We start from the raw sequence: 27,545 nt of genomic DNA on the forward strand, positions 1-27,545 counted from the left end.
AGATAGAGAAAGTGGCTGCAATAGCGCACGCGCACCCAACTTTATTGGAAAAAGCGACAAAAAGTGGCCTAGAAGACATAAAGCAGTTTGGGAGTGACGAGTCTGAAGAGGCATGGAAAGTACATAGCTATATGGGAGGTATGAAACAGTTGCATATTGCGGCAGGGCAATGTAAGGACATTGAATTTATACTTATAAATTCCATAGTAAAGAAAGCTTAAACCCGAAACGACTTTTCACATGGCCTAAAGAAATTTTGTGGGAAATCGTCTAGAAATTCGTCTAAAAACACCCGAGGAACGTACAGGTAATGTGAAAAAGATCTAAAGTAGAAACAAGAATGAATGGGAGATTTGGAGAGGAGAAAAAATGCAGAGAAAACGCGAGTAAGACTTAATTAAAAATAGGCACAATAATAGTGTAAATATGATACGTAAAACGTATAAAAGAAGTTTAGGGGGAAGAGAACCGTGAAGCAGTTGAGGAGGGTAAAGGAGATGCAATGGAAGCACAATCAACGGTTGAAGGAGGCGGTTGGGCGTTAAAAAAGATCTGAAGAAAATGTGAAGAGATTGTAAAAAAAGTTGTGGAGAGGATCAATGACATGACGAGATGGGATGAAGAAAACCTAAAAGTATTACGAGAAAGACTTGCAGGAAGCGAAGATGCAAATGAGGTATGAAGGAGAAACATATACAGATAGGATTACATAACAATAAATTCCAACAATTTTTATTTAACACATCGTTATTAAAAATAATAACCTAAATAAAATATAGACATCTAAAAATTAATAACAGATGAGGAAAATATTTGTTTTAAAATTTGAGGCAGTGTGGATACATCTTTACAAATGAATGATCTGCCGGCTGGTAAACTTTGTGTCAATCTAAAATAGACGTTAAGTGTTTAATATACAGTGATATTCATGTAGAAGTAGGATTTCCTATGTCTACTTTCAAATGATAAAAAGTCTTCTGAAGGACGCCTAATTTTATGCAACCAAAATAACTTCTTGAAACAAATCTGGCTGTCATATTACTTATTTTGAATATTGTTGCTTTGGCTTCACAGAAAATAAATCTCTTAATCTGTTACCGGGACTGTACCAATTGGAACAGGCAGATCTTCATTTGATTTAAGTGTTATTTTGATTGCATAAAGTTAGGCGTCCTTCAGAAGGCTTTTTATCACTTAAAAGTATATTTTCCAGTACGGTCATAATGCTTACCTTTCGGCTTGATCACCTAAACTTCCAATAAAAACTGCGTACGAATTAATTTTTTCTGACTGAGATAAAACCTTCGCCAATTCCGATGATGGTATGGAATATCGTTGTAAGTTAGCATCTGAAAGTACTACCACAATAGCTTCGTCAAAATCTCCATCCGACATAGATTTAATTGCTAATTCTGTGGCTTCTAATGTGTTATCGCCCGCAAAGCAAAACTGTGAATGGGCATACATAGTCTAAAAAAATAAAAATGTAACAAGTACTTCAATTGATAATCTTACCTTCAGTATATTTAGTCTCTCTTTGTTGTTCTTGGGTGGATTACCTTTTGTAATAAATTTAATATCGTGCGCATCTCCCGAATGCCCCATTATGTCATATTGTATTTTGTCATCGAATCCTTCCATAGCTTCCATTAGTAGAACGACTGCCTCCAACTGCCTGTCCAGTCGTCCATCGTAAGAATTAAACCTAAAACAAACGCTTTAAGTGTTCTTATATCGGTTATGTTATACCATACCTATACATGCTCGCTGAAACATCCACAACAAGGCGCAACATTTTGGGTTTAATTTGTGGTGAGCCTAACTCAGGTTCAAGTTCGGTTCTTCTGCGAAAAATGGTTTTTTCACCAAGTAGTCCTACAGTAACAAAAAGGTAATTAATTTACCTGTCACCGATCCATTGGTCATACCATCTATTAGTTTCGTGTCGTCTAATTCGCCCGATGTTTTATTTTTAGTCCACTGCCTCTCCTTATTTTTGGCTTGAAGTGAACCTAGGATTATCCTTAATGACAGCACTTGCTTAGAAACGGCGCCTGAGAACTGAGCATACAAAGAAGCATCATATCCACTCATTCCAATTTCTTTCAACCGTTCTTCAAATGCTTTCCTTCCCATTTCTCTTGCGGCTCGCTTTATATGTTCTGGAACTGCTGCTTTCTCCTCATCTGACAACTAGCTAAGATTTAAAATCAAGTTGGCAAAAAAAGGAGAAAGTATACCTGATGAACTTTGTGACCTTTATCCAAACGGTATGGTCCCCCTTTACCACCCAACCCTGCTGTGTCCCGTCCACCGGTACCACCAGCCCATGTGTTTCCACCTACATGTGGTTCATTTTTGGGGTCTTCCTTTCCGTGTTTGGGACCTTTTGTATCTAATCTGAAATACATTTAAGTAATTTTTGCACGCAGGCGCTGTACAGGGTGTCCCATTAATAATGGTCACAGGACGTATCTATGGAACCGTTGATTGCGAAGCTTCGGGAAAAAAATTTTGTTAACAAAAGGGGCCAAGGGAAATCGCTGGAAATTATTTTCAAGTTTCTAGCTTTGCCGCTAGAGGGCGCACGAGTCATGGTTAAGTAGAAAACTGACTTTTTTTCTAAAATATACCCAACAAGGATGTATAAAAAATACATGCATCGCAATCTTGTATCAATTTTGCATCATTTTGATGCAGCACATATTACTCTAGCTCATAAAATATGAGGGGTGGGGGAAAGGAAACATCTCTTTAAGGAGTTGAATGTAACTTCTGTTTAGGTGAACAGATTTTCACAGTAATAGTAAATGTGGTACAGGGCGCGATGTGACATAAACATAAACTTTGCATTTATTTTTGAAAATTTCAAACGGAACGATATTATTATTATATGATATTATCAAACAATTTTTTCCCGAAGCTGTGCAATTAATGGTTCAATAGATAAGGCCTGTGACCATTGTTAATGGGACACCCTGTACATAAAAAATGAGAATGTATTAGAATAGATAGAAACATTACTTTTCCCCTCTTTTATGGAGGTCCCAAAATAGGGATTTCTTTGGGATTATTTATGGTTTAATTGGAAAAAATGTTTTAAAAAATACCTACCCACTAGTACGGTCAACAGTAACTTGTAAGTACTCCTTAGCTTGCTTTAATGCCAAATATTCCGCGGTAAACATATTGGTTTTTGGAAAACCATGTTTAATTAAAACTTGTCCCAAAGTTTCAACAGCATCTTGATTGTATTTATCAAAATCGAAGACATTAAACAACGCATCATCTATGTCCGCTTGTGGAAATTTCTATAACAATTTCGCAGTAAGTGTATAAGATCCACGTACCACAATTACCTGCAAGTGCTTTACTATATTTACCACCTCACGAGTAGAATAAGGATAGGTGACCAATCCCTCATCTGCCATTGATCGCAGATCGCCGAAAATGTCAACCAATTTTGTTATGGTATCAATCGGGACATCAGGTCCGTATTGTACCAATAAGTCTATTTCTGAAGACCTAGATGGGTTATCGACAGCGTGACAGCTAAACAAATCGCCTAAAGCACTAAAGAAATCGTTCCCCAAAAACGGAAACCCGGGCCGATTTGCCAGTACAATCATGCGAAACTCGGGATGTATCTGAATATCGTTTTCCTTAAGTGCCGCTGTAGTAATTCGGCGGCCATCACTCAATAACATCTGTCCAAATTCGATGAGAGTTTTTAAAATGCACGTTACGTGCGTTGGGGCTTTATCAGCTTCGTCGATAACTAAGACGTGGCCGTATTTAACGGCTTTGACCAGTGGAGAGTCTTCGTACACCAAAATGCCGTCTTTAATTGTAGGCTGTACTGTTAACGTCTGCACCGTTGTGTCGCGATGCAATTGTATATATTCTCTTGGACGGTTGAGCAGTCCCAAGAATCGATCAACAATTTTATTTTTACCCACGCCTTGATTTCCGACCAAAAGTAGGTGTAGGCCTAACTGAAAATCTTGCAGAAGCTTTTCCATTAGTTGTATATGTTGAGGTACGTCGTAAAAAAGAACTTGAGGCACTTTTGTAATCTCTTCAGTAGCGGATATAAAAGCAGAAGTATTTCCAATGGTAAGCACATTATTGTTTATACTGTAAGTTGTGGGTTTCCTCTCGAAACCAGCCTGTGGTACAATTTCCATTTTGGCAAACGCATTCTCCAAAGTTCGACGGGTTAAAGTCGGCAAGAACTGTGTCATAAAAACAGTTTGGAGAATTTCGTACATGTCTTCATTGGGAAACTTTTGAAGCCGCTTGGAGATCCTTAACAATTGCCTAGTGGACATATGGCCGGAAAGTTGCTTTAAAATTGGGTCGGGACTCACGCGCAAAATGTGGGCAAAATCGATAATTTTCTGCAGAGTCTCTGATATTGGGCCGAACTACAAAATTAATGAAAATCATCGCGGTATTAAAGAAAGATCCTTACCTTAGACGTAATTATATGCATTTCCTCCATCTTTGTCAGAAATCGTGTTTCATGGAACAAGAACAAGCTAAGAATCTCTGAGGTTAGCCAGTTCCTTGTCGGCTGCATGTTAGACAATTCGCCTAATGCTATTATTCTGAAGTTTGGGTGTATTTTTAACATGCCATTTTGTTGTAGATAGGCCTCGCTGTGAGCTTTTTGTAATATGTCATATTTTTCAGCACTAACCATACGACGACCGTCATGTAGTTGTAATTCTCGGTCATGGACCAGTCTATAATATGCACATCGGTACAAAAAAGATAAATATATGGTATGGGCACAGATTTAAATATGCTACAGATGGATCATGCCATGTTAAATTCTGGCAACGGTGATTTGGATTTAAGCCTCTGGTCCTGGTGCGTTAAATCCAAACTAAATTAGTGTTATTCCGCGTCCACAAGGAAGTGCTGTAGAATGAATAACTTGCGCGTGGTTTACAACTGCAATAGGAAAGACAAGAACTGTTGCGATAAACAGGGGTATCCGATTACACAGAGCCCAACAAATGTTGTATTGTATGTAACTGACCTTCCCCATCTACACGCAATTTTTCTGCTAGCATGCGTTTATGTTAGTTACACATACACATTCCTTTATATCGGAACTCGGAAGGGCGAACCGACGACTGATTATACCTTATTCTGTCAAACCAACAAGATTTGTAATTATGCAGGATGTTTACTGTATAATTGATTTATTTTTGATTATAAGTAGGTACGGTATTTTGTGCGATTTAGGTTCTAATGCCTACATCTCTGATCACAGCTTGGCGTGTTCCGTGCTCGTATTTAGATTTTTAGAGTATTTTTAATGATAAGACGATCTAAAAGCACAATTATGACGTAGACGAAGTTTTTATTAATTAATCAGAGAAGGTGTTAGGCCTGTCTTTGTGAGAAACAACATAGGTACCTAACAATAGGCGTCTCTGAGAATTTAAGTCAAGTTAGCGAATATGAGTCGAATGTGAGATGTGACCAAACGTCCCGTTTTGAACGTGACAGTTCCGTTTTTAGTACACTTTCACTTTCAAAAAATAAAATGTGCACACTTTGGCGCTCTTGATATGTCTACCTGTCTGTCTGTTTGTTATTTCATTTTTGTATTCTCATTAAGGCATGAAATGTCCATGAGGGTTGTTAAAATCGAAAAAACAAATTTGAAAATGCACTCTTCGCCTTTGCTCACATGCGGATTAATCATTTTTTTCCTTATATATGCTGGTTGTCCACGACAATCACAACAGGGTTTTATTTCTAGAAAACATGGTTTTCTGTAAAAAAAAAAAATGCGGTATATTGATGGATGGTGGATTTCAAAAATTTGCAACATATGGACTGAGTGAGATGCCTCAAACCATGGCTCTATAAAATTGTTTCTCGTCTTGGTCCATTATTTTTGACCACAGAAGGACGCGCAAATTCAAATCTTGGAGTGATCCCAATCGGATATAATCGTTGAATATTGTAAGGAAGTATATTAATTAACATTAAATGATTTAAAATCAAAAGTTGTGGGGTTTTTGTGGAGGCAACGGTAACTGTAGGTAATTTTGGTGGCAAAAATAGTAAAAGGTGTCAACAAGGCATTTGCAATGGAGGTCGTCCCTGAAATAAAAACAAAACTTATAGGGATTGTTGATTTGAGCTCACCATTGTTAAAATTGACTTATTTTTAGTGTTCGCATTGAAAAATACTCAAAGAGTTCTACGACTTAGCTGATAGAAAGTATCAAAAACTGTTGGGTTACATTAAAACAAGGTGCCTCGCATTGATGTCTGCATTCGAAAGAGTTTTCAAAATATTGTTATGTGAAAACACTGGGTACTTTTTGAGCATCTCAATGTCTGAATATTTTGAAGTAATTGTTTGAAAATTTCAGCTCCGAAATTTGGTTGCTTTTTTTACACGCGCAGCCCTGTTAAAGATCGAGGCACAAAGCATATCTGCAATTGAGGCTGTTAAATTAATCGCACAAGGCTCTAAGGGATAATTTGGCTGTGCCTATGAGACAAAAAGTTATTTTTTCTTCTCCGTTCCACTGGTAATTTATTGACGAAACTTTAAAAAAATTTGTGGTCAGTTCAAATACAAGTTAGAGGGTGTAAATGGGGGATTCTTATAAGTGCAATTTACGTTATGTGATTTTGATTACGATTTCTCTTGCGACTTGCGAGTTGCCATAACCAAATATTTCAAGATTCACATTATACGATTTTGTCGTACGACTTGTAAAATTGTATCTTGACGTGCGATTATGGGTTCGACCTCGGCCAAAACTGTAGAAGAAGATAGGAAAAACTAAAAATTACCACGTTAGTAAACCACGCGTGGGTTAGGCGCCCAGATGTCGCCGTCCCCACATCATGTAGCCCCGTCCCTAAAGTTGTTAATTACACGACCCCGTATGGACACGTACACTCCTCGTCTTTCTACATGCGATTGTCTACAGGCCCTCATTTGCTGCCAGCCAGGCAGCCATCCAACCAGCCAGTCAGCCGGCCAAAGTGATATGAAAAGCTTCTATTAAGAACAAATGAAGATGCAATTAGAGTTTTGACATCGATCCTACATTGCAAAAATGAGCTAAAAACTACCGTAGGCCTATGTCTGGTCCAGAATTGCAGTTAAAATTCGAATTTTCAAAAACAATTTTGGTTTCGTTATTTTTCTCTTAAAGAGACGCAGATACCAAATTTCTGTGAGATCGAAAATGACGCATCCCAGTTGAGACCCTATATTGGGGAAGTACCGCAGTAGACGTTACAATTTCCACGATATGTACGTGGAACCATTCTGTTCTTGGTATAGTCATGAATTTCTAAGGCTGCATGATAATGCGGAACAAAATAGTGAAGAAAGTACTTCGATATATTTTGAGATAGTAGTAAATCCGTATGGGTCGTCAAAAAGCGCGGGGTGGCTATATTGCGATTACCGTTTTTGGACGTATCAAAATTTCATCAAACGTCAACGTTTTAGATCATTTTAAGCAACTTTTAAAGAATAAAAATTTTTACTGTCTGTTTTAACTCGTATGTACCTATGTATACGTACATACGTTGGCAGATTAGGCATAAAGGATGTAAACGTCGTACTATTTTTTTTAAATAGCAGTAACGCAAAATTTTTATTAAATTATTCGGAAGACTTTCTTTTTCTGTGTACAACCTACCCAAATTATGCTAGGTTTTATTACAAATAAACTTTTTTTTCAAATACATAGTAGCGCTACATTTTTTATTTAGTTATTTGAAAGAGATTATTTTTCTTGGTTCAACCTACACAAATTTGGTTTTATTACAAAAAAATATATACAGGGTGTCTCTAACAAAAATATGTATAAAAGGTAAATACGGCGTGCTTATATCGTTAGAAAGGTAATCAAATCCCATATTTTTGATGCAATAAAAAACTTGGTAATTTCATTAAAAAAAATCAAGTTATCTTTGATTGAAATTTTGAAAATTGACAGTGATTTCTTTTAGCTCAAAAAAAGTTTAACTTTGACCGTTCGGCGTATGTAGGTAAGCACACGTGATGATTAGTAATACCAAAGAGTACCCATAATAAGAGATACAGCGCAATGGTATAAACGCGTGTTGGCTATAAGAACTCGCCCGCTAGGATTCCAAAAGCGGGCCCTCGCGTAGAGGTGGCCAGAACTAACCGCCTCTTTAAATATTGGCGCGTATTGAAAATGTACAGAATTCTTTATAGAATTTCGGTTTAAAATATTTGCGCGGTTGTCACATTTAATTTTCTTTCTTATTGGCTGTATAAAATGTGGACATAATATAATTAGAAAACATTACTTAAGTGTATAAAAGAAATCAGCAACGATTCAGTACCTATTGTTAATACTTAATTACATTGGTATTTTCCTGTTTAGTTGGCGTCTATTGAATAGACAGTAATTACTATTTAATTTAATAACCAATAACAGGTACAATTGTAAAAATTTAAATTAAATTTGTTATTATCCATCCTTTTTAGATCGTCTACTAGAGTCAAATTAAAGTAGACAACATATTTCATAAAATTGGATTTTATGATGAGCATAGCGATTATTTTACAGGAAATTTTGTTTGCTTTAATTTTGTATAGATGCCTACATACGCTGAATTGTTTAATCATTAACAATCAATCATTACAATGCAATAATCCTTATGTTCTCAGGAAAAAAAACATCAGTCTAATCCAATAATAATCAGTCAAAATATATAGTGCAGTTAAATAATAAATTAATAAATCTGCACCCGTCGAATAAATTTAATGAAATATTTACACGTTATTCTCATTTAAACAATTCAATTAAAAAAATACTCTCGACCCGCATTTTAAGCTGCAGCACTAGCGCGCATCGGTCTCCTAGCAACTAAGCGTCGTACACATGTTTTTCAATCACCCTTGGCTAGTAGCGGAAAAAGTACATAAGTATATGTATTTAAATTTGCCGCAATCTGCTAGTGATTTATGCATCTAAACGATTGATAATGCAGTGTATGTTCTCATTTTTGAAAACAACATTGGCTTCCACTCCAAATATAGGGTTTCTGGAGCGTTTAAATATCTCCGGAATGCGTGGGTCGATCGGACTGAAATGTAATGAGATTAAAGGGGACATTAGTCACATCGACTGGTAAAAAATATGGTCCAAATCGGTCAAGTAGTTTTTCAGTTATCTCAAAGAAACCATTTTTAAAGAGGTGGGGTTGCGTCAGGGGTTGCGTTGGTCCACAGTTCACATATTTAACTGATTTGAACCATTCGATAATCCAATTGAGGCAGTTTATTTTGGATTTATTATATTGTTTATAGTTTGGCCGGCAAAAATTAAAAAGTGATTGCAACATTTTTTCCGGGAATCTTTCATTATCTTATTATTTGTACAATAAATGCTATAAAACGTCTATTGGCCTTTTTTTTTTAAAAAAATGTTCGTTTATTTCCGCGCAAGTCGGAAGTAAATATCGTTCGAATCGTTACACTACTTCCTCTAACTAAACGATCTAGTTCGGTCGACTTTTCCATACGTCCGTCGACGGTAGGGCGACGAACAGTGTGTACAAAGGGCAGAGACGTAATCAAAGCTAGCTTATTACTCGCGCTTACTGGGAATACACAATACACACTAAAAAATCTATTATTTACCGCTAAAAAAACGGCTTATTGTTACACGAAGAACATATCTTCGCACCTATGAATCAAACCAACAAGCGTTCGGACCTTAATAAATTGTGCCATAAGCGTAGAATGGAATAACATATCTCTAAACATCATACATTTCAAGGAATAATAGATACCTAAATAAGTACAAGCAAACACTAAACATTTGGCAACGCTGGGATTTCTGCAATGATATTTATAAACTTCTAAACAAGTAGTTGCCTTGAAATAGCCCCTTAGGCGTAGCGTACGCCAATAAAATTGAGAAAAAGCAGTAAAATTTGTTAGGCAACACACAATACATATGCAACACTATTCTCTATGCCGTTGAATCTCTTATTATGGTTACTCTTTGGTAATACTGCAGCGTCATGACCTTCTAAGTTTTATGGAAACTTCGTTTTCAATTTTTACTGGACATCTATTTTTTGAAAAAATGACGCTCAGCCACTCATTTTAGATATCATGTGTAAATAAAGTCACACTAAAATTGACCAAGTAATCGAAATATGTTATAATATAGATGAGTTCTTGTTTAAAAAATACAACTTTGATATAAATCACCCTGTATACATCATCGAGATTTTGTTTGATTCGGATTCCTGGTGCCTCAAAACATGTATTTGATGTATTCCCGTCAAAAAAGGGAGGGGTCATTTTTTAACCCACTGCAATACCTCCCTTACTGACATGCGGGTAGTAAAATTAAGTTAAAATAAACAAACAGATAACAAGTGAAGTTTTCGAGTATTTGCTATTCTGCAAGAATTTTACACCTGGTTTCAATTTCATTTGGCGATGCCTTGAATGAACGTATAGACATATCAAAACTTTCGATTCAGGCTGAAACTGAAACTACCATTCTATAGAAAAAATTGTTCTTGGATTTTATTAATTTAAATTAAAGGAGAGAGAACGGCCACAGATACGCCCACACAAGGTCGTAATTGAACACAAACACACAATACAAAGACCCATTGTTTTAATTACCAAGAAAAAATTTATATCATATTCCTTTTCAGCACCATCAATAGTAAAAACCTTCTATGCCATCGTTATACAGACTCCTGCTGATTATTTTAAGCTGAGACCCAAACTAAAACTTTCGATTTAATAAAATTCATATAGGTGCGCTAGCAACTGGAACGTTTGTTGTGTTTCCACAGTCGCCTATCTCATGATCCATCTGTAGTAAATTTAAATCTGTGGTATGGGTAAACAATGTTAATTTTGAAAGACGTTAAAACCAAAACGCGGCCTTTGTTAATATCCAAAAATTGCTTATAGTTCATAAGCTAGGTATGGTCAAAAATTCAAAGTATTTCAATCAAATTTATTCCGAAAAAAATATGTGAGCATTATAAAACTGAAAATGGTCTAGAAAGTTCTGGAACTGATCAAAAATGCTCAATAAGGTGCTAGAAATGTCCATAATGTACATTGGCCGTGATTTACAAAGCCCTATGTAAATAATTTAGAAAACTCTGATATTGGTATTTAAGTCTTTAAGTGCTCTAGAAAACAGAGCGATCAGAAATGTTTGCTAGTTGGTAATATCGCAATAAAATTTCACTTTTATCCAACTCCAGAAAAAAAACAAAAAACAGATTTTTCAGCGCCCTCTTAAACCATTTTCGATCGCTTTGCATAATTATCTTACCTATGAAGTACTGAAATTGTACTAGGATGTACCCTATGTATTCCATCGAGTACTACAATTTTTCCATCAATCATCGCATTGACTAACGGGGAGAACCTCCAAATGGTATCACCATTATCAAGAGTAGCACGTTGCTGTATTAAATCTCTAGACGTAATATCTTGATACAACATGATTGATTCAATTTTGGTTCCTACAATCTCAGCCACCTTTGAAACGAGCACATTTTTTCCACAACCTCTTGGACCAATCACGCATAAGTCTGTTAGCTTAATTGTCTGTAGCATTTCTTCGACCAACTTATTTTGATAATCAGTTTCAATGTAACCATCAGCACGAGAAACCTCAGGTTTTGGTTTTTTCCATAAATTCGATATGTTACCTGCTATGTTCGATACATAACTTGAACCTTTACATCGATCAATAGAGAATTTTGACAGAAGGGTTTCTACTGCCGCTGCAGCATCCTTAGAAATGGTGTTGTAAGGATACAAACGGTAAACGGCATTGTAAACGGACAGATCTGGGTGATTGTTCTAAAACATACACTTTGCACAAATTTCACGGAGCCAATTTATACTTACCATTATCCGAACAATTAAGTGTAAATTATCTATCGGGAAATCTGGCAATCCGAGAGCTGTACTTTCTTTGCTTGTTAATCCAATCGCAACAGAGAGTATTTGGTCGAGGCTCTCTTTGGATAAATTTGGTCCCAGTAATTGAAGTAATTCAAATAATTCCTACAAAAATAAGCGATAGCGTAATTCTGCATTAAATTAACCGTGCAAGGTGAGAGGCGGCCCTGGTTATACAGGGTGACACTTTTAAAACTTTCAATGGGCGATATCGTTTTTTATATTAGAGGTATCACAAAATGGCCAAAACCGTTTCGGTAGAATCGAGGGGGAAGCAAAATGGTCGTATAAAGAAGGAACCAACTTCAACCTCGTACCCCCCGCCACCCCCATGCCTAAATTTTGAATTGTGACGTATCACTTGTGATACATCATTGGAAAGCTCTTAAAAAATGCTTTTCAGAAATACCATACACTGGTGCATTTAAACTGCCCATTCACAATTTATGTAATAAAAATGAGTAATTTGAGTATTTGATGAATTTGTCAGTGTTTGAAATAAAAAAAAATTTCTTAGATCTAGTGATGCTTTGGAAAAACAATGACAGCAATTTTTAGTAAATAATAATTTTCTATTGCTTTATTTGTTGATCGGTTATTATTATTTTAGTCTCGTTTTTAGTATTTCTTGGCAAGAAAATTACAAATTTTGAATTTAACTAAAGATTTCATAATGGTGTACACGTTAGCCGAAAGAGTTGAAATTATTTTCATCTATGGTTCTGAAGCGCGATCTGCATTTAGAACAGCAGCTGTTTTTAATGCCCGACACCCAGAACGACGTGTCAGTCACACTTATGTTGCAATGTTAGTGACTAAATTTGAAGAAACTGGGTCAGTGGAAAATAAGAAAAGAGACGGACCAAGAATAATGGATGAAGCTACTCAGATTGAAGTTTTAGGTCATTTTGGTGCAAACCCAACATCATCTATTCGAAAAGCAGCGACTATGACCGGACTTTCGCGAGAAACTGTACGACGAACTCTTAAGGTGCACAAATTCTACCCTTATAAGATGCAGATTGTACAGGAACTAACCGAAGACGACTCCGATCGAAGAATCCAATTTTGTGAAATAATGACCGAGAATATTCAAAATAATCCGGAACTGGTGAAAAACATTTGTTTTAGTGATGAATGTACATTCTTTTTAAATGGAAATGTGAACAAACATAACTGCCGGTATTGGGACGATAAAAATCCTCATCTTTTTCGCGAGGGGCATACTCAACGGCCCCAAAAAATTAACGTCTGGGCAGGTATCTTAGGTGATAGCATTATTGGTCCTCTGTTTATCGAAGGAAATTTAACTGGAGATACTTACCTAAACATGCTACAAAATACCTACCGTCGAGCCTCTCATCACTCATGAAATAGAGAATCAAATAAATCCAATTGACGGAAACATGAATTTGATTGAAGATTTCATACATTTTCAACAAGATGGGGCTCCTCCTCATTACTCTATGGCTGTTTGTGAATTTTTAGATGAGAAATTTCCGGGACAGTGGATAGGACGAAGAGGTCCTATAGATTGGCCAGCACGATCTCCAGATCTGACACCATTGGATTTCTTTCTTTGGGTCATTTAAAATCGGTTGTGTACAAAACTGAACCAGCTTCCATAAATGATCTTCGCTACCGGATAGTCAGGGAGTGCCGTTCACTTTCCAGGGAAGTGTTTAAAAATGTTAGAAATGAATTTGAAAACCGTTTATGGTATTGTTTAGAACAAAACGGTGAACATTTTGAACATTTTATTAAATAAAAGTTGTTTATTTGCGGAGTTCAAATTTTAGTGTAATAAATTGTGAATGGGCAGTTTAAATGTACCAGTGGGGTATTTCTGAAAAGCATTTTTTAAGAGCTTTCCAATGATGTATCACAAGTGATACGTCACAATTCAAAATTTAGGCATGGGGGTGGCGGGGGGTACGAGGTTGAAGTTGGTTCCTTCTTTATACGACCATTTTGCTTCCCCCTCGATTCTACCGAAACGGTTTTGGCCATTTTGTGATACCTCTAATATAAAAAACGATATCGCCCATTGAAAGTTTTAAAAGTGTCACCCTATATAATTGAATAGAGGATTAGAGCGTCGGGGAGGGTACGTGGCGCAGAATCAGGCTGTGAAGCCCATCAAGACCAGGGGCCTTTTTTGCATTTCCACAAAAATAAAAAAAATGTGCTATTGTGGCCACTTTGTCCGTCCGTCCGTCCGTCTGGCCATCCGTTGGGACGCTACTAGTTCTTTGTCTTAATAGCTATTGTTCTACTTTTTTCGGTATTGGATTCGTTATGGTGTCGAGGCTTGCACCAAGGAAGGAATTTTTTCTGTACCGCATACAAAAGAAGTTATTGTAGAAAATCCAAAAAACCATTTTTTACATGTTCCATAATTTTACACTTTTGCCGTTTATTAGCTATCCTAGAGATCGTTTATAATTTTGTATTGCTGTCTGTCGTCTGTCTGTTGGTCTGTCCCTCTGTTCCTTTGTCTGTCCGTGTGAACGATTACTTTGTTTAGAAATGTCCGATCGCTCTGACATCTCGCTTAATAGTTTAGACAATGAAATTCAATATACAAACATGTAAATGTAAACATTGAATCATGTTTTAGAGAATCTAACAGTTACGTGACGTTATTAAGCCCCCCCCCCTCCCCCAGGTACGATTATGAAATTTATTTTTCAACAAAAAATTGCGGAAGAAGCCCTAAATTTTCCACAAAGTTCACATAATTTCGTCGAAATGTGAAGTTATGTTATTCCATGATTACTTTTAAGTTGGTAAGAGTGTGCGTAACATTCCAACTTCAATTTCTTAAGAGGTTATGGTATTTTTTCATGATAGTACTGTAGAATTATTTCCCAAATGTGGTTTCTTGGTGCCCCTAAAATCTTGCCACTATGGGCTCGGGCCCACACGGCTCCATGCTAAATCCGGCCCTGACCGCATAGCATCCTTCGGGAAACAGATTTGCCACGGAGTGAATAATGACTTGAGAGTGGAGGAGGCGGTTGAAGGTGCGTCATCTCGGAAGTGACAACAGAAACTTCTCGCAGGAGTTTACATTTGAAGGAGTAGGTAGGGTGGGGTCCGGCACAATTGTTGCATTTGTGGACTGCTTGCGATTCGCAGAGGGAGGCGCGGTAGTTTTGACCACAGCGGGGACATGGGAGGTGGGATGCGTGGAGGTTCGCAGGAGTAGTGTTTTCCGAACAGGAAGACGCCGTTGAAAAGGAGGTAGTTGAATGGCGCAGAAGATACGGATAAAGGAAGTTAGGTGGTTGGTTGTTCGGGAGACTATGCCCTATAGGCGCGGGTAACTTTTGGGTGGTTAATGGTGCCTATGATTTCTTCTATAGGGATGAGGGGGTAAATTTGCGTCAAAACGCAGGAGAGGGATGGGGTTTTGGGCCGGGTCTGGGACCGGATAATTGGGATCATGTAATGGCAGGGGTGCGTCGGTTTCGGATGCAGTATCGATAGGTGGTGTTGATGGGTGGAGAGGTGGAGGCTTTGGAAATTGCGATAGAACCAGAGATGCAGGAGGAGGTAGTACGGGATCGGGTTCACGGGACGAAAGTAGGGGAGATTGGTGCGGCGGTACTTGGAGTGGCGGCTCCCGTTGCAATGATAGTGTGCTGGCGACGGAAGCGTAGGAGACAGTTGATTAAATTCCAAAAAAGAAAAGCCTTGGCCAGTTGAAGCTCCGCTTGAATTCAACAGCAAATTTGAAATGAATACACCATACAAATTTGTGGAATAAATTTACTTCCTTTCATTCAAATAATCTTTACACACAAAAAACGGTCTGTACATTCTTTTGGTTCTTATACCTACAATGATTGATCTAATTTGTATCAATCAAGCCTTTAGTAGCATGTAAATGTTACACCTTTAACCTACTTCTTGCTTTAATACCTACATTCACCAAACCAAAGTCTCTCGAGAAGATTGAATATGTAGATAAAGTTACTTCACGAGTACTCAGTAGGTAGAATTAAACTGAACACGCGTTAAGATTAATTGAAGGTGAACACGCAATACGTTTCCGTATTATTACGATTATTGCAGTTCGCTGTAATAGTCATTTAAAAGTTTCAAATTTTCTTCAAATTACCTCAACTTATACTTTTAATAGATTCACAAAATTAGTTTCTCGCGTGAAACATTAAGAAGGTTTTATAATCGAGCTGCCTTTACTGCTGATACTACTGGCATCCTCGTTTCTCTTGGGAATATTTGGAATGAAAACGTGTAATTGTCTCTTTAGAATCTCGGTACGCTGTTTTGTTAGAGGTAGTTTGGATAGTAGGGCGGATTCCTCACTGTACGAAGTGACGCGCAGAAGATCTCCACTAGGAAAAGGAATGGTATTTACGCTCAGAGAAGAAAGGCCCATATCGGTCGTTTTTAGGAAATGCCTCCTCTTCTTGGACCACTCTTCCATAATTTTCTTATCCTGGTAATCGCAGGAACGGGACCTATTAAGCGAGTATGATTTCGCGGTTAGCTTTGATCTCTGACTTAGCATTTCTCGGTAGTCAGTTTTTAATTTTTCGGTTAGTAAATCGGTACATCGACATGTTTTCTCGCTTTGTGTCGCCAAATCTAGCCAACACAACACGCGGTCGCTCAACGAATTTAATCGATATTCATTTAGCTGATGAGTATGCTCGCTCCTCACACAGTCACTTTCATTAATTTCCCTGTAATCGTCCGAGTGAAAGCTCGATGACACGCGCGAAGCTTGGAAGGCGTTAAACGGATTGCTCGAGGGTGTTTTGGGGGTAATTACAACATTCGTGTTCCTCAAATTGCTGGGTATCACGTGTATTGAGAGCGTTTTTCTAAGTTCCAAGTTGAGCCTTTTTTGTAACGTCTCCTTTTCGTACTTGGAAATTTCGGCCAACACAAGTTTCACAGACGGTAATGAATCCGAAATTTTTCGCGCACTATTTTTGCTGATACTTGAACCCGCACGTGACTTCAGACGCTGGGCCGCCGGATCTTCGTCGAATAGGATAACATGCCGACAACCCCGAATCCAAACGGTTCTCACAAATAAGGACTTTCTACTAGATTCCCAACGAGTCTTGTCCCCGCATATTTCACTCATCGCCCTTACAAACACAACCCGGATACGAACTGGTTGAAATGTTCTATTAACATATTTTTATAGCGGAATTAAATTCACGACAGTGCGACACGCGAATATTCCAATCGAATACAACTGTAGGGGACAGGCACGACGACTGATCCAGGTGAACGCAACGCAAGAAACCTACCACCAAACAAACCGCAGAACAGATTTTCCATGCCGTGTCGCAAATCTGCGCAGTTTTTTTTCACATTTTTACGCCAATGCGTTGAGAATTACACGAATTCCTATCACTCCGTTTCATTTTTGACGAATCTGACTCAAAATATTGACGCTCAAACTGTATACTCTATTATATACTTCATTCATGGTCCAGCCCGTCTAATTACCAAAAGTTTGATATAGATACCCAGAAAAAAAATAAACAAAGTATAAATTATGCGCAAATCTTGTGTAGATAAAGCGCAAACCGAAATGACTTAGTACGTAAATGTTTTCTTTCTTGTTAAATTATTAATGGGGAGACTTCACCAATAGATATGTTTCGTCCAGACAATTCATTTTGCCTTTGTGGGCTCGTGGAATTTTGACATTACCAATAGATATATTTCTTCCAGACGTCCCAATCGCCCTTTGTGAATACCATCCTCCGACAATCTGTTCTTGAAATAAAAGGAATTATATCCGATCACGATAAGGAGACGAGGAGCAGGCTATGGTTGGTAAAAATTAATTCCTATCGTTGAGACCTTTCATTAGAGTACCATGAAGGATAAAACCAGCCCCCCCCCTCCAAACCCATCTTGTGATAAGCAGTCAGAGAGTAGGGCAGTATAGTTACTAGAAAACAATTCCTTTTGTTGAGACCTTTCATTGAAATACCATGAAAGATAAGATTAATTTCTATCCCCTCCCTCTCCGCCCCCCTACTGATCTCGGAAAGGAGTCGCGCAGGAAAGTTATAGTTTGTACAAACCAATTCATTTCGGTGAGACCTTTGATTAGAATACCATGAAGAGTAGAACGTGTTCACCCCCCCCCCCCCCTTCTTTTTAAAAAATTTAACTTGGCATTTTGGCATTTTACATTTCACTTAAATTTTTATACGTAATCCTCATATCAAAAACGCGTTGGATGCGGTGGTTCCGTTTCAAAACTGCCATTCCGCGCATACGTAAGCAAAAATCTGGTGGGAGAGCTACTTTTTTCGATAGCGTATTGATTTTTAACCGAACTTTCGATGCAAAGCTACATATTATAGTAGTGTAGCTGGATACGTACGGTATCAGGAAGTGACGTCAGACTAATCAGGAGCTAGTATTTGGGTCCCGTGACTGTAGACGTCCAATGAGAGACGAGTGATGGCTGCCGTCAGCCATTTTGTGGTTTACTGGTTGCCGTCGGCCATTTTGTGGTTTACGAGTAGATAAATGAATGAGGTGACCTCTTTGGTGGTATGTTGGAATGATCGAGTTGTATTGCAGTGGTTTTATGGGCAACATTTCTTAATGGGATCTTGAGTGGGAGCCTTTGCTTGTGAGGGTGTGGTAGCACTAGATGGCGAAGGGTAGGAAGGGAAGAAAAAAAAAGGTGCCTGTAACTGGCCGTCTAGCGGTACAGATCAGGATTTGAACGGAGCTTAAAACGCTAGTTGGTCTAGTAGTTAACGGAGTTGACCACTAGACCAACTAGCGCTTACTTTGAGGAAGAATAAAAAACGGTAACAAAGAGTTTGTTTATTCTAGACCAACTAGCGCTTACTTTGAGGAAGAATAAAAAACGGTAACAAAGAGTTTGTTTATTCACCTTGAATGCAATATTTGCAATATATCATAAGCGGAGCTGGTCCATCAATAGGATACGTTGCCACGGTTGATTCCAGTGTTTAGTACAACGAATTCGATTACATATTTCGCTATCATTTTGATATATAATGGGTATCTTGGTCCATATCTGCATTAGTTCGTTAACGTTTAGTTGCAGTAATGCATTCCTCGTTTCATTAAAGTTCTTTTCTTTTTTCGCTTCGAATTGTATACTTTCAAGTATTTGATTCATTTTAATCTAGAAAATTCTATAATTACCATATCGATGTAAAAATGTAAACTCACCACTCAATCACCGCGCACAGTTGCATGTAAATGAATTGTAATCAGTATCCGCTTTAGTCTTTTAGATAACAGGAAAAGCGAGTAACCGCAGCGAGCAATTAAAGTCGCATACACACGAAAAACATAAATAAGGCTGCGTACACAGTGTGTCCCAGATCGGGTGGGATTGCATGGGTAACTTTGTTATTCTTAAGGATAGAGAATTGGTTAAATGGGCAATGTTTTGCAGTTTTAGATGCTTATTTAAAATTTCCTTTTGGAAATTCAAAATGTCGTATAGGTTCGACGTAAATTCAAAAAAACTAAAATTGGTCATTTCCTTGAATGTCTTATATCATGGAAAGTATAAGAGATATAAAGAAAAGTTTTATATAAAAGTTACTGTCTTTGATGCGTTTAATTTAGAATTGATGTCAACAAAAAATTCAAGATGGCTACTTTTGAGGAACATTTAACAACTTGCTAAAGTTAAATAGGCGCCATATGGGATTTTTAGATTACTTGATAGATTTTTTAATTCTCTTTTCAACGAGCCATCATAACATAAGATTGAAAATAAGATACCAGTTATATCAATAGTTTTTGTATTTTAATCAAGTAGTCTGTGACGAATAAAAAAAAAAAAAAACAAAATCTATTCGAGACAACAAAACAATGAAAATAATTACATCAGATGTTTAAAAAAAATCAGGGACGCACTCATGAGAGGGGGGGTTTGGGCATTACAACTCCCTCCAAAATTTTATATAAGCATTAGGTCTAGAAAAATTTGATTTTTATAACATCACTTATTGACTTATTATTCATACTTACATACCTACAAATGGTGGTATAACTACAAACTATCCCCTCGAAAAAAGTCATGCCATTATCCAGTTAAAGACATTTCAAGACACTTCAATTTACTTTACACAATGTATTACCATTGATGCATTGTCCCAGGTCACATTTTGTAGGTGGTTTATCCGCAAGAATATCGAAACTAACAGTTTTACCAGTTCGAGTATATGGACAGATGAATCTTATTTTTCTAACTGTGAAGTGTTCAAATCGACATTATGAAAACTACTCGTCACAGGAAAACCTACATGTTGTAGTTTCACGCCGAAATCAAGTAAGTAATATTTTTTTAAATCAATGTATTTTAGGGCATAATGGGAAGTCATGTAATTGGACCGGTAATCTTCGATGGATCTTTAACTGCTCACCATTATTTACAAATTTTCCAATAAAGGAAGGGTTAGTTTATGCTATCTACCAACAAACTGGCTGCTCAGGTCACAATTCACGAATTATGTACAGTACATTAAATTATAAAAGTAAGTACTTAATTAAAAAATAAAAGTAAAGTGGAAGTAGCTACCACTACAATAATAATAATAATCATCAATGGCAACACGTTGCCTAAACTAAACTGTCTTGAAGTGTGTTTCACTAATAATGGCCAGTATTTTAAACATCTGGTGTAATTGTTTTCATTGTTTTGTTGCCCCGAATAGATTTTGTTTTGTTTTTTTTATTCGTCACAGACTACTTGATTAAAATACAAAAACCGTTAATATAACTGGTATCTTATTTTCAATCTTATGTTATGATGGCTCGTTGAAAAGAGAATTAAAAAATCTATCAAGTAATCTAAAAATCCAATATGGCGCCCATTTAACTTTAGGAAGTTGGTAAATGTTCCTCAAAAGTGGCCATCTTGAATTTTTTTTGACATCAATTCTAAATTAAGCGGATCAAAGACAGTCACTTTTATATAAAACTTTTTTTTATATCTCTTATACTTTCGATGATATAAGGCATTCAAGGAAATGACCGCAATTTTAGTTTTTTTGAATTTACGTCGAACCTATGCGACATTTTGAATTTCCATAAGGAAATTTTAAATACGCATCCAAAACTGCAAAACATTGCCCATTTAACCAATTCTCTATCTTTAATAATAACAAAGTTACCCATGCAATCCCACCCGATTTGGGACACACTGTATAGGTGCGTATAACGCGCATGTCTTATAATCAGTATAAAAGAGTCGCTATTTTAGCATTTTTGCTAAACAAAATTTTATTCCAGCTTAAACACTGGTGGTAATTGGATTTCCTGATATTCATGAATTGATAATATTGGTTTACCTGTTTTTCTATATTTTACCATTTTCGGAAGTGGTGATAGTGCTAATTCTTCATAACATAACAAATCATCACTATTGCTTCTTATAGGATGCATTTCAATAGATTTTTTACAAAAACAAAAATACTTTTGGCACTCGTAACAGCGTTTTGTACCAGACATTTTTCATCACGTTGCAATAAAGTATGTAATTTTTTATCATGTGTTTTTTTTTATTTGCGGATGTTCCATACCACATTGAGAATTTTTATCATTTAATGCTACAAAAATAGTGATAATATTTCACAAATTAATTTAGTAACATTACTTATATAAGAATTACTTACCAATTTGTTGTTTAGATATTAACTACTTCTAAAAATGAAGATTCCTTGTTATTTATACTAGAATTTTCTCCTGAAAAATAACTTTATCAGCATCGTCTGTGGTAATCAGCGTTTAAGCTACGCTCGCTTTTTTCGCAAAATGCGATAAAGTTTGCAAAAATGCTAAAATAAATAATTGCAATTTAGCAAGAATGCGAAAAAAGTGCAAAGGCAAACACCGTAATCTTTAACATTTAAAAATAACTTCAACCGCAAAAGACTAAAGCGGATACTGATTACAATTCATTTACATGCAACTGTGCGCGGTGATTGAGTGGTGAGTTTACATTTTTACATCGATATGGTAATTATAGAATTTTCTAGATTAAAATGAATCGAATACTTGAAAGTATACAACAATTCGAAGCGAAAAAAGAAAAGAACTTTAATGAAACGAGGAATGCATTACTGCAACTAAACGTTAACGAACTAATGCAGATATGGACCAAGATACCCATTATATATCAAAATGATAGCGAAATATGTAATCGAATTCGTTGTACTAAACACTGGAATCAACCGTGGCAACGTATCCATATTGATGGACCAGCTCCGCTTATGATATATTGCAAATATTGCATTCAAGGTGAATAAACGAACTATTTGCTACCTTTTTTAATCTTCCTCAAAGTAAGCGCATTTGGTCTAGTAGAAAATAAATAAACAAACTCTTTGTTACCGTTTTTTATTTTTCCTCAAAGTAAGCGCTAGTTGGTCTAGTGGTTAACTCCGTTAACTACTAGACCAACTAGCGTTTAAAGCTCCGTTCAAATCCTGATCTGTACCGCTAGACGGCCAGTTACAGGCACCTTTTCTTTTCTTCCCCTCCTACCCTTCGCCATCTAGTGCTTCCACACCATCACAAGATCCCATTAAAAAATGTTGCCCATAAAACCACTGCAATACAACTCGATCATTCCAACATACCACCAAAGAGGTCACCTCATTCATTTATCTACTCGTAAAACACAAAATGGCCGACGGCAACCAGTAAACCACAAAATGACCGACGGCAGCCATTACTCGTCTCTCATTGGACGTCTACAGTCACGGGACCCAAATACTAGCTCCTGATTAGTCTGACGTCACTTCCTGATACCGTACGTACCCAGCTACACTACTTATTATCAACGCGAGATTATTAATTAAAAGTTCAAACAGAAAGCCCGACTCACAAACGGAGACAATTCCTCCACTTAAAAAAAATTTAACGATCGTGGGTGCCTTTAAAATTCGCTACGAGTTGCCAGTAGAAGTAAATTAATAGTACGCTGATGAAAGAGAACTTCATGGTGTAAAAGAGACAATCGGACGGTTACTATAATTTTATAAAGTGAATTTTGCGAAGCGTTGTCGTATTAATAAGGGATCGAACCTTTTCTCGTTTCGGTGCATAATTGGATTCAGGTGTTTCGCGTTTAAAAAAATTGTTACTACGAAAGCGTTTGGAAAGAACATTCCATTGCGTGCTATTTGTAGTGGCAAGTTACGTAAAAAAAAACATTTATTAATAAAAGTTGGTGCATAAAATTTGTTTATAACAAGTGTAACAAATTTATGAACAAAACGGCTACCGGTAAAAAGGTTAATGACAATTAATTCAACCTTCTGTTTGCTGTTAAAACCCTAAGTTACATGCGTAATTTATTACTGGGGATTTCGCAAGCCTGTAGCACAGTTTATTCCTTAATTAAATTATGTCAACCATGTTTCTAAATCAATTTTCAACCAGCAATCCAATTCAACTGCAAATACGGAGATTCATTTGTATTGCCTAAGACCTTCCACTATCGAATTTTATAAATTTCTGCTGCCTTTCAAAGGCGAAATCCGTCTGACAATTGAAAAAAATTCAACGCATAGATAGAAGCAAGTCCCTTTGAATTTTTGTATTATATAAAAACAGGAATCGGCAGTTTTTGGGGATTTTGCATAAGGAGTTTGTATATTCCTGAAGAGGCCATGGCATCTCGCCGTTTGGTGCGCTTTTCTACAGGATGAAACCAAAGCACAAAAAACAACTGAACAAGTCTTTTACTACCTACATGTTAACATAGCACACACATGGTTGCCAAGTAAACATCTTTACTTATCAAAAAAAATATAAATATACAGGGTGGTGACTTGCGTAACGCATCATATGGATTTCAATGTAAAATTTATAACATGCGATTATTTGCTCCCCAAATTATTTTAGAGCAAAAAAGCATTAAGGTTTTTTGTAGGAAAAATTTTTTTACGTCAATCAACCGTATTAGTTTTCAATTTTTTGCATAATAAAGACGGAAAATTGGAAAAATAAAACCCCCATCTTTTTCAATAATCTGCGATGCCATGAAATTTTCTAAAACAAAAAGATATCCAGTTATCAATTAATGGTGACTTATTCGAACATTTATTGTAAATTGTTATATTAGGAAACCGTTTTTAGTAATTTGGTCTTTCTTTATATTGAATTCGCTGTTCTAAATATAATACTTTTTGATAGAAATTGATTTGTTTCATAGCAGACATTCCATGGCATCATGACGGATATTGGCGTAGTTTTTGTATTATAAAATTCCATGGCATCACAGATTATTGAAAAAGATGGGAGTTTTATTTTTCCAATTTCCGTCTTTATTATGCAAAAAATTGAAAACTAATACGGTTGATTGACGTAAAAATTTTATTTCTACAAAAAACCTTAATACATTTTTGCTCTAAAATAATTTGGGGAGCCAATAATCGCATGTTATGAATTTTACATTGAAATCCCTATGATGCGTTACGCAAGTCACCACCCTGTAGAGAGGAATCGCTTTTGAGAAACAACCGCTATATTATTATTATTATTATTCGCTAAACATATCAAAGTTAACAAAACTAACCTGATAACTGCTGCTGCTAATGTCACGCGCTTGGAATCTAGAACGCAAAGGAGGATCCATAGGATTACCAATGTATCTAAAAATCATAATATAATAATTAAAACATCTGTAACTCCTGTTTCTCACTTTGGCACAGGTAATCCTAATGCAATGACACGAAAATGTTCGTCGACTCGCACTAACTTCCTTTTATCTAGCTCATCCTTACTATAGGACTGCAATAAACGTACATATTAAAAAAAAGCGCATTTAGTAGTAGTAGTGGGGATAGGATTTCTATGCAAAGATATGCACATGTTAAACTAATGCGAATTTGAAGGTGCAATAAATGCATGTTGTAACAATCTGTGTTTTAAAATGACTTGGTGCATATTTTGTCCTGTGTCTGCATATTTTCGCATAAAAATCTAGTGGTACCTGTAACAACTGGTCATATCTCTTAGCATCAATCAACATCCGCCCATCTTCTAACTGCATCTCCCTATTCTCCAACAAGTTATTTAGCACCGGCAAAACATTGCGTTCGGCTTTCTCAATACCCTCAATTACTAATACTCTACCCTTGATAGCTGCCCTAACTGCACTCTGTCAAAACCTTCATTAACATTATTACAAATTATGTCAAACTCACCTGATCGAAATATGTTGAACTGCCCTTGACAATTTCTCTTCTCTGCTTCAAATCCGATTCGGTGGTATCTCTGCTTAACGCAACGTACTCCACCTCCCTGTTTGTTAATTCCAAGTACTGCATTGCTAGGTGTCTACGTTTAGGTCCCGGGGCACCGATGAGAAATATGTCCTGAGCGAGCAAATCCTTCTGTAGCATCCATCGTAAGTTGTGTAGTGTGCTTTGGTTGTCCATTTCTTTGACTGAGGGAAAAATTTGAATGTACCAATCATGTATGCCCAATTTATAGGAGGCGTGTTTGTTTATTAATCACTTTACAGTGCAACCCATCTTTCTTCTCATGAAGGACAAGTTTCCATGAGCTAATTCATTAATAAAAGAACACGCCTGAGTTAATACAGTAGGAAAATGTGAATGGTATACTTACAATAATTTTTTGGTACATATTCCGGATTGTTTGGTACTTGTACTACTTTGGTAACGCCGCCAATGGTTACTGTTGAATTTGTTCTAATTGCGGTTAACCTCACATTCCTAATTTTGGATCTATTATTTTGCAAAATTCGTAGTAAAACTTGGGCCCTTCTGTTTGTTGCTGCTATGTTCTGCATGTTTTTAATTAGGGTTACACTTAGCAATATGATTATTAGAAAGTAATCATCAGTAGTGTGATGATGGGTTCAATTAAGGACAGTGTGATTGCGTATTTTATGTATTTAGTAATAATCAGTGGCGGATCTTAAACATTAAAACGAAACGCTTACAAAAAAAAAAGCTGAATTGAGGTTAGGCTAGGTACATGGTAAAACAGGTGACGATCTGAGTGTAGAAGACGTTTTTACATACGCCTCTTTTTAAGTGGGCGGGGATTTTACCAACCCTACTAGTCAACCCAAGTCACTACACACTTGGAAAACTTATGATGCCCAAACTGGTAGAGCACCTATACTCAACCGTGACAATTGACCTGTTGCTACTATTTGAGAGGTCTATTTGATGTAATCTGCTAGCGAAGAAACTACCTACTCTTCCCCTGCCCCATCTTGACTCGAATTCCTTCTTTAACTGAAAGAGTCTACGTCTTATTCTTTTTATTTCTTCTTCACTTTAATAGGTGTATGTTTATGAGGAAGAATTGAGGAGTTTAGACACTACGCTCTTTGTTGATGAATCTTTTACAAAAAAAACAATCCTTGGGCTTCGAAACTTTTTTTGAAATTGTTCTAGAATGAAAATTGTTTCTCCAAAGAAAGCCATTGAAGGTAAAATATGGCGGCGGTACTGTATAATTTTGTGAAACATTTTCATTTAGGGTGTGCGCCTACCCTCTACTTCAAAGTGGACCTGGTGTTGCTACCACTATACTATTCAAGACTAATTTTCAAATTGTAGATTATACAAGCGGTTCAAAAAGTTGAGTGAACCGGGACATTAATTTATTATTTATTAAACATCCCTAGAATAGTTATAATTTAAAAATGTTCTTTAGCAACTTTGGAGTGATTGTGATTTGCATGAAGATTTGGATTACGTTCTAATTACCATACCTCAAATATCAGCCTGTGCCATTGATTGCTTACTATTTTTCAGGGGAGAAACCCCCCCTGTTTGCAATTATTGCAGATTTAAGCTTCTTTAAATAAATAAGCATCAATGGTCATTGTATATATGAGGCATAATTTAAAAATTATAATGAAATTGAGCATTTTCAACCCCTAAAAACCACCAACCTTTTCATTATTTAAAATGGAATGCATTCAACCCTTAAGCAACATTGCAATTAAAAATGGAGAAAATCAAAGTTTTATTTCTATGAGTTTCCTAGATATCCCTTATTTCCATGTCCGCCTCTTCTCCATCAAGGCTCCATACGTGTTCTTGATATATGCAAAAAAAATGTGATTAGAAAAACTTTAAAAGAGGTCATACTTGACTCAAACTACAGAAAAACCCTACAATTTTGTACCACAATCATTAATAGTTTTTGAGTTGTTGAAAAATTGAAATTTAAAAAATTGCAAAAGTGCTCTCTTTTTACTTCAAGCTCAATTTTTTTCAAAACTAAGCAAATTAAACTGATCAAACTTCTAGAACGCATTACAAGTGTATAAATAACACGAATTGGAAAAATGGTAACGATTATTTTCAATTGGGATGGGCGATGGGTCATAAACATATACTTACTTTTATTTAAAAATTATTTTGAAACGCTTCCAAAAAGGCTCTATAATTTTTTAGCGCTATTGTGACCACCAGTGGCGCACCCATAGGGGGGGTTTTCGGAGTTAACCCCCCCCCCCCGAAATTAAGCACTGATAGATTTTTTTAAAATAATCTTTTTT

The 27,545-nt window shown here is 36.5% G+C and overlaps 1 protein-coding gene and 2 long non-coding RNA genes across 3 annotated transcripts; 1 reads left to right on the forward strand and 2 right to left on the reverse strand.

The window, feature by feature from the left end:
* Positions 1-705: 705 nt before the first annotated feature.
* LOC116166680 (von Willebrand factor A domain-containing protein 8-like) lies at positions 706-26,038 on the reverse strand. Its single transcript, XM_031481726.1, has 16 exons — positions 25,631-26,038; positions 25,204-25,445; positions 24,990-25,157; positions 24,699-24,787; positions 24,573-24,648; positions 11,933-12,091; positions 11,349-11,884; positions 4,475-4,748; positions 3,360-4,427; positions 3,115-3,311; positions 2,241-2,400; positions 1,929-2,193; positions 1,755-1,875; positions 1,516-1,705; positions 1,232-1,470; positions 706-889 (listed from the first exon to the last, which is right to left on the reverse strand). The coding sequence occupies exons 1-16, from the start codon at positions 25,812-25,814 to the stop codon at positions 784-786; spliced, it is 4,074 nt and encodes a 1,357-aa protein (XP_031337586.1). The 5' UTR covers positions 25,815-26,038; the 3' UTR covers positions 706-783.
* Positions 21,126-21,969, reverse strand: LOC116166682. Its single transcript, XR_004144386.1, has 3 exons — positions 21,882-21,969; positions 21,664-21,825; positions 21,126-21,597 (listed from the first exon to the last, which is right to left on the reverse strand). It is a non-coding gene; the product is annotated as an uncharacterized LOC116166682 (long non-coding RNA).
* On the forward strand, positions 21,901-22,376 carry LOC116166681. Its single transcript, XR_004144385.1, has 2 exons — positions 21,901-21,979; positions 22,027-22,376. It is a non-coding gene; the product is annotated as an uncharacterized LOC116166681 (long non-coding RNA).
* Positions 26,039-27,545: the final 1,507 nt, after the last annotated feature.

The sequence above is a fragment of the Photinus pyralis genome, unplaced genomic scaffold (assembly GCF_008802855.1).
Source record: "Photinus pyralis isolate 1611_PpyrPB1 unplaced genomic scaffold, Ppyr1.3 Ppyr1.4_LG3b, whole genome shotgun sequence".
NCBI classification, from domain to species: Eukaryota; Metazoa; Arthropoda; class Insecta; order Coleoptera; family Lampyridae; genus Photinus; species Photinus pyralis.

What these genes read in the sequence shown, in the direction of transcription:
- LOC116166680 (XM_031481726.1), bottom strand. Translation starts at nt 25,814, where the DNA reads ATGCAGAACATAGCAGCAACAAACAGAAGGGCCCAAGTTTTACTACGA. An exon ending in TTAGGATTACCTGTGCCAAA is followed by an intron (nt 24,649 to 24,698) that starts GTGAGAAACAGG and finishes TATGATTTTTAG; the next exon opens with ATACATTGGTAATCCTATGG. An exon ending in TTAGCAGCAGCAGTTATCAG is followed by an intron (nt 12,092 to 24,572) that starts GTTAGTTTTGTT and finishes TTATTTTTGTAG; the next exon opens with GAATTATTTGAATTACTTCA.